This window comes from Vespa crabro, chromosome 22 (genome assembly GCF_910589235.1).
Source record: "Vespa crabro chromosome 22, iyVesCrab1.2, whole genome shotgun sequence".
Taxonomy (NCBI): Eukaryota; Metazoa; Arthropoda; class Insecta; order Hymenoptera; family Vespidae; genus Vespa; species Vespa crabro.
In genome coordinates, this window is record NC_060976.1 from 2616088 (window position 1) to 2623587 (window position 7500).

The 7500-nt window shown below is 38.5% G+C and overlaps 2 protein-coding genes and 1 long non-coding RNA gene across 14 annotated transcripts in view; 2 read left to right on the plus strand and 1 right to left on the minus strand.

The window, feature by feature from the left end:
* The window catches only part of LOC124431741, a 933-nt gene extending 347 nt beyond the window's left edge, over positions 1-586 (plus strand). Inside the window, exon 2 of the long non-coding RNA XR_006944085.1 lies at positions 1-586. This exon is cut by the window's left edge and continues 104 nt beyond it. This is a non-coding gene — a long non-coding RNA (uncharacterized LOC124431741).
* Positions 1-2108, minus strand: part of LOC124431737 (protein tramtrack, beta isoform-like) — a 70776-nt gene extending 68668 nt beyond the window's left edge. For 10 of the 12 annotated variants that reach the window (XM_046979957.1, XM_046979958.1, XM_046979959.1 and 7 more), the window contains exon 1: positions 1027-2108. Coding sequence is in view for 2 of the 12 variants with exons in the window: in XM_046979952.1 (XP_046835908.1) it covers positions 1027-1036 (10 nt within the window). In the remaining 10 variants the exon portion in view is untranslated. The remainder of the gene's footprint in view (positions 1-1026) is intronic. The other 2 variants (XM_046979953.1, XM_046979951.1) reach the window with 1 other exon arrangement.
* A 3673-nt stretch (positions 2109-5781) lies between these two features.
* LOC124431747 (RING finger protein 17-like) overlaps positions 5782-7500 on the plus strand; it is a 224635-nt gene continuing 222916 nt past the window's right edge. The window contains exons 1-2 of the mRNA XM_046979983.1: positions 5782-6862; positions 7379-7500. The exon at positions 7379-7500 is cut by the window's right edge and continues 60 nt beyond it. The gene's annotated coding sequence lies outside the window, so the exon portion shown is untranslated. The remainder of the gene's footprint in view (positions 6863-7378) is intronic.

Below are 7500 nucleotides of genomic sequence, written 5' to 3' on the forward strand. Positions count from 1 at the left end.
AAAAAAGAAGGAAATATGACAAAAAGAAACTGATAGAGAACACGGAAGAAGACGAGGCCAAGGAGGAGGAGGAGGAGGAGGAGGGAGGAGGAGGAGGAACAGGAGGACAAGGGCGATTGGGGGAGAGGGAGAAGGAGGAGGAGGAGGAGGAGGAGGATGGTAAGAGATGACAGTGTTAGAAAGACGCGTTCCTTTTATGATGAAATTTGTAATTAAATGTTGATCGATAAAGGATAAATCCATGAACATAAGTCTAAATGATTGATCGAATAAAATTTCAATTAGAGACTAGTACTATTTAATATCGTTTAATCGCTTCAAGGATTCCACAATAAAATAAGTTTTAGTCTATAGAGTTTCCTTTGATCAAAACTAAAGTATTCTCTTTTCGATCATAATTTCTACGTCGATAGTTACGTTCGTTTTTACGAAAGAATGAAAATTCTTTTTCTTGTCTCTTCTGTTTTTTCTTTTTTCTTTCTTTCTTTTTTTTTTTTTCTTTTTATTTGTTTCATTCTTTCCTCCTCACGAAGATTTAACGACGTGAAATAGATCGAAGTCAAAAAAAAAAAAGAAGAACAAATAAATAAATAAATAAATAAAAAAGAACAAAAATATGTACGTGAAATACTCATCTTAAACTATAATATATATATATATTTTATACGTATATATATTTATATATTGAATATATCTATTTATATAACGAATATATATATATATATATATATATATATATATATATATATATATAAATATATCGCATAAAGAGAAAAAATTTCGTTCGATCAATAAGATAATAAAAACGTAAGAGTTCTTTGTTAATAAAATAGATGTGCGCATTAATAGCTCATATCTATCGTAGTTCTATCCTTTTTATCTTTTTTTTTCTTTTTTTTTTTTTTTTTCATTTGCCTTAATTAGAGAGAGAGAGAGAGGAAAAAAACAAAAGGAATAGAAGAAGAAGAAGAAGAAGCAAAAAAAATAATGACGATATAATTTAAATGGAAGAATTGACAAACAGACCTGTGGACATCCTCCATAGGAAGGATTCCCTTTTGGATCTTCGTTTCTTCCATTCTTGATCTCTCTAATCATCTTGAAGAGGAGTGTAGTTTATAGATACGTGAATTTCTCGAATGATGAATCGTTCGGTAAATAATATCTATCGATGAATATCATCGATCGATATCGATCTTAAACGATCATAAAGAAAGAATATACTTCGATCGATCCTTTGTTTCTTCGAGTGTAGAATAATTCTAATAAATCTTTATAGACGATCTTCGCGATTGATGATAATGCCACTTCCAAAAATCTTTTTCTCTTGTCGAAATTAAAAGAAACGAGAAGTAGGAATGATTTGAACTCGACATCATCATTATTATCATTATTATTATTATTATTATTATTATTATTATTATTATTATTATTATTATTATTATTATCATTTGTCGATCGAGATTTTGGTGAAGGTGAGAAAGATAGATAGATAGATAGATAGATAGATAGATAAACGAAAAAATAGATAAATAGATAGATAGAGAGAGAATAAAAAATTTTCTGACTCTGCTTAACGTTTGTGTGACAGAGAGAAAGAGAGAAAGAGAGAGGTATAAGAATGGAGTGAGTGAGGGAGGAATGATGAGTGAGTGGGTAGATGGGTGAGTGGGTGGGTGGTTGTTTGAGGGGAGAATCGATACGGCCGAATGTATCGTATCGTTTACGAAGTTTCCTACGGTTGGACGGCTTGAAAGGGTTTCTCGTGAGACGCGAGTCGTTACGTTGCAAAGCGACAACGATCGAACATGTATAACTATCGTCGAGGTTTAGTACACCTGTATGTTCATAATACGTGTCGTATTTATCCCGACAAGAGAGCTTTCATATATATCGATCGATCGATCGATCGATCGGAGATCGATATCACGAGCAACGTTCTTCTATATCTTCCGAGGAGACCCTTCGTTGTTGGAATTCTTTTCTCCTTTTTATAATTTCTCTTTCCTCCTCCTCATCCTCCTCATCCTCCTATTTCTTCTTCTTCTTCTTCATCATCATCTTCTTCTTCTTCTTCTTCTTCTTCTTCTTCTTTTGTTATATTTTTATTATTCCTTTTTTTTCCTATTCTATATTTTTCTTCCTCCTCTCTCTCTCTCTCTCTCTCTCTCTCTCTCTCTCTGTCTCTCTTCTTCTTTTTTTACTCCGATAATTTTTTGTTTTCTGTTTTCTCTTCTCGAAAATCATACGACGAAAGAATTATTCTCTCTTATTGAACGCGTTTATGGCTTTTTCTTTTTTTTTTTTGTTTTGTTTTGTTTTGTTTTGTTTTTTCTTTTTTTTATTGTTATTTCTTTTCTCTTTCTTACTACATTCCTTCTCTCCTTTATTCTTTTTTCTTTTTTCTTTTTGTTTCCTCGTCGATCACGAGAGATCGAATTGTCTATGATTGGTAGGCGAGAGAAAGAAAGAAAGAAAAAAAAATAATAAAGGGCGAAAAGAAGACCCCCTCCGTATAGCGACGAATGTGAATAAGTAAGTATGCGTGATGAAAACGTGATCGTGCGAGAAACACGCGAAAGATTTCGATCTGCTTGATATTTCGTCACGGAAAGTTACAAATGTTTTATAGAGAAGATCAGAGTCATCGATTGAACATATTAATGATAACAGTACTTTTATACACACACACATACACACACACATATATATATATATATACATATGTTCGTGTATGTGTGTATAATATATTATATATATATATATATATACATATCATTTGTATTCATTGTGTGGACGGATATTACTATAGTCGTTTTTCTTTCTCTTTTTTCTTCTTTTTTTTTTCTTTTTTTTTTTTCTTCCATTTTTTTTAATCAGAGATTGATGCGATTCAATGAAACACGGTGCGGTGCATTGATCGATTAAAAAGATTATTGATCGGATTATTTTTCTTTTTCTTTCTTTTATCTCTTCTATTTCTTCTTTTTATTTTGTTAATAACTTCTCGAAGATTTTTTTATTAGATACTTTATTTCTTTTTGATCTCTCTCTCTCTCTCTCTCTCTCTCTCTCTTTCTCTCTTTCTCTCTTTCTTTATTTCTCTCCCTCTCTCTATCTTTTTGTCTCTCTTTTTCTCTCTCTCCTCCTTCCTCCCTCTCTCTATCTTTTTCTTTCTCTCTCTCTCTCTCTCTCTCTCTCTCTCTCTCTCTCTCTCTCTTTCTCTCCCTCTCTCTGTTTATAAAAATATCATCTTCAAATTGATCTCTAATAAATATGAAAATAGTCGATATTGTTTATCTTCTTATGCAAATATTATTTGATTATCAGTAAGGTAATTTAAATTCGATCGATAATATATTTTCAAGTGATAAAAAGAGCAAAAGCAATATTGCGATCGAGTTATTTACATTATTATAATTGTACGAGTTAACTCGGAGAAAATTTTTATTAATAAATCCTTATTGATTATATCAATGGAAGGAGATAAAAAAAAAGAGATATAAATAGTGAAGATAAATCCATTCATAAAAATAATGTCAATGATTTAACTATTGTGATAAATTTTCTACGAATAAATCCATAAAGTATATATCATATTTTACGTTAATATATGAAATTTTCGAGAAATACAATTAGAAAAAAAAAAGAAAAGAACCCTTGAGAAGCATATTCCTCTGATCTTTGTTTCTTTTTATTTATTTATTTATTCTTTTTTTCAACTTTTCTTTCCACCTCTTCTTCATCTTCCGGTGAAGAAAATGACAAGTTCGAAGATCGATAATCGCGATGTCGATAATTTCGCGAGCCTGACGAATGGTATCTTCTCTTTTTGATTGGCAGTGGTTATGGGGGAAAAAAAAAAAAAAAAAGAGAGAAAAAAAAACAGAAAAAACAACACACCAAGAAAGAGAAGTAAGTGTGAACGATTCGTTGAACAGCCCCCATCTTCTCTGATGTCGAGCTTAATGTTAAGAGCGAAAAAGCTTTCGTTATGGTGTGATAAATCTTGTAAGAAAAAAGAAAAAAAAAAAAAAAATAGGTATAAATCGACGCGCCGCTTCGCCGTCGATGGCGATGATTAAATCGCGGACGGCAATCTGGCGCATCGTTACCTGGTTTACTGAAATTCGTGAACATGAAACCTCCTCGGCCCCCGGTGTAGCCAGGCGGCGCGTTAAGTGCAGCTTACGGAGCGTGCCAAGAAGTTCGTTTATTCCCTCGAGGATTCCTTCTCCTTCTCCTCTTCTTCCACCTCCTGCTCCTCTTCTTCCTTCTCCTCCTCCTCCTCCTCCTCCTCTTCCTCCTCCTCCTCCTCCTCCTCCTCCTCTTCTTTTTCCTCTTCTTCTTCCTGTCTTCGAACTGAACGACGAAGAATTTGTTCTCTTCCAGACGTCGATTTCCCTTCTATCTTCAAGGACGAGAAAATCTTCCGCCCGAAGATCTCTTCTCTTTCTTCTCTTTCTTTCCTTTTTTTTTTGTTTTTTTTTTTTTTTTTTGTTTTTTCTTCTTCTGAAAGTCGACTATTATTTTCTCTTTCTTCTTTTTTCTTTCTTCTTCTTATTTAATCGTCACTAAAGTTCTTCCAAAGATTAATTCCCATTTGACGGGGAAAATCCTCATGAAGATGGATAGAAATTTAAGTTCGTCAAATACGTTGAATAAGATCGATCAGAGCACAATCTTTTCCATTTTAAAGCACACTCTCTTCTAATTTTTCGTCTTCTTTATCTTTTTCTTCTCGTCGAATCGAAGAAAGTAAATTCGAAAGTTTTTTACGAAGCATTAATGTGCCCACGCGTATTCCCCGAACGGTAATCGCGGCTGCGACCTTCAACTTGTCCCGGCCATGATCTCCCGCGCGCGGGGCCGCGCGCGCGCGCGCGCCTTCCTCCGACGCGCCGCCGAACGGGGGATTGAAATCGAAGTGGATCGCGAGAAGCGATCGACGCGCCGAGCCAACAACTAAGACGATGAAAACGAGGGCGAGAAGGAGGGTGCGAGATCGATTACGTGTTTTTACTTTCCTCTTTCCTCTAATGTCTGTAGTTGACGACGTTAACGATGATGACGATAACGACGACAAAAGCGATGCTGACGATGACGATGACGATGATGATGATGATAATGATGATAATAACAACAACAATGACGACGACGACGACGACGACGACGACGACGATGATAAAGACGATAAAGACGATAAAGACGATAAATATGATAAAGACGTGGACGAAGACGAAGACGGATACGATGAATTTAACGCAAGTTTTGTCAATCGAGAAATGTTAATGACACAGAAGGAGTACAATGTCGACGACGGGAACGAAGCGCGGCGCGCAGCAATGACAGCAACAGCAGCAATGGCAATATAAGTAGCAGCAATATTATCAGGAACGATAAGAGCAGCGGCACCGGAGAAGATATCGCAGCGTCGTGCGAACCAGCTTGGCCGCGGAACGCGACTGAGGCTACTGGGGGTGGCACCGAGAGAGAGAAGGTGCCGTGGATGCAGCTCGTCGACGTGTACGCTGCACGAGCACATCCCCCCTAATGAGTGCACCAGGCATGTGCGAGGGATTTTATGTTCGCCGCCGCCGCTGCCACCACCGCCTCCTCCTCTTCCTCCTCCTCCTCCTTTTCCTCTTTCTCCTCTTCCTCTTCTTCCTCATTCTCCAACCCCAACTCCATTGCCACCACCACCACCACCACCACCACCACCACCACCACCACCACCACTACCACTAGTCGAACCACCACCCGAGTATCGCTAGCCACCCCCACTGTGCGAACTCTTCTCGTCGTCCTCCTCCTCTTCTTCCTCCTTCTCCTCCTCTTCCTCCCCCTGCTTATGTCTCCTCTTCCGCCACCTCCATCTCTCTAGCAACTCGCTCACAACCCCTGCCTGATCTTCCTTACCATACACCATACGTTCATTCGTTACTGAACTTAGAATTCCGATTTTTCACGAGGTATTTGACCGTTAATCGTCACACGGCCAAGTACAAAAGGAAGATTTCTGATAATGATAATTTTCCTCGTTGCAGGGGGTGGGAAAGTCGACGGAAGAGTAAGGAGAGAAAGGAAGTCTTTGTCCTACATTTCTACGTCTATTTCCTTTCTTTCATCACTTCTTCTCAATATTTTTACCTCTCTAAGTCCTATTCGAGAAATTTCATATCTGTGATACAACGCTTACGATATGCGCGTGTATAAGGGTTGACAAAAACGATTATCAGATGTTACCAAGAAAAAATGACTAGATAGGTAAATCAAATTTCTTCTACCTCTCTCTCTATCTCTCTCTCCACCTACCAGTTTTTTATCTACTTTCTCATCAACCCGTCAAAATTTCTCTATCAGCTCGATAGAACCTCATACCTCTTTTCCCCGTTTTTCGGAAAGGAAAACGTATTTTCCAATGTCGTGGAACCTACCAGAGTGCAATATGTTTCATTTCTCACCCTCTCTCTCTCTCTCTCTCTTTTTCTTTCTTTCTCTCTTTAAGTTCCAGCGAGGCGACCGAAGCGAATAGTCGACTTGAAAGTCTCTATTCGCCGCCCTGACCCCGACGGCAGGACGGTACCACAGCACCTCGGAACCGGCATCGTAACCATCACCGTCACCACCACTATCGTTCGCCGTCGCCGCCACCGTCGCCACCACCATCACCACCACCACCACCATTACCACCCTCTGGCGCACGACAAAACGCGAGCAGCCAGTCACTGGGAGAAACGGCGTGGGGCGGCTTGTCCCGCGAGCCGGAAACCCTCCGCAAGCGTTCGTGGGGCTGTGCCCGGTTTTCACCTCCTCCTGCGTACCTCCTGCGGATCGTACCCTGCATCCGCATCCGCGATTGGTACGCACTAGACGTACGCCCGTTACCGTGGATCCTATTCCTGCACCTGTACGACCCTCTCTCTTTCTACGCACACCTACCCCTTCCTATTCTTCTTCTCCCCCTCTCTATCTTTTTCTTCCAATATCCAACCCCATTTCCATGCCTACCTGTTTACCAATCCACCCACTCACCACCACTCACCACCATCACCACCTCCAATACTGCCACCACCACCATCACCACCACCACCACCACCACTACCAGTACCAGCAACATCACCACTATCATCATTCTCTTCCAATTTTTAACGCACACTTCATTTTCTACGTCTTGACGCCTTTTCCCGTTCGATTCCCATTTTATTATAAGAACTAATACACTATACTTCTTATAAATATAAACCCCGCCCCTCTCCCCATACATCGCAACAACTACTCCTTTAGATCTTTTTATTCTTTAACTATCATCTATCTATCTTCTTATTTTATGATAACGTTTTTTGTTTCGGTTCGATCTAATACAATCACTCGTCAGACATGCTTATTGATTTTCTTAAAGACAAATGCTGTGCAATCGTACGAAAAAGCATTTTACTCTAAGAAGAGTTAAGTGTTATTTATCACACACAAAAAAAAAAAGAAAAAACAAAAAAAAAA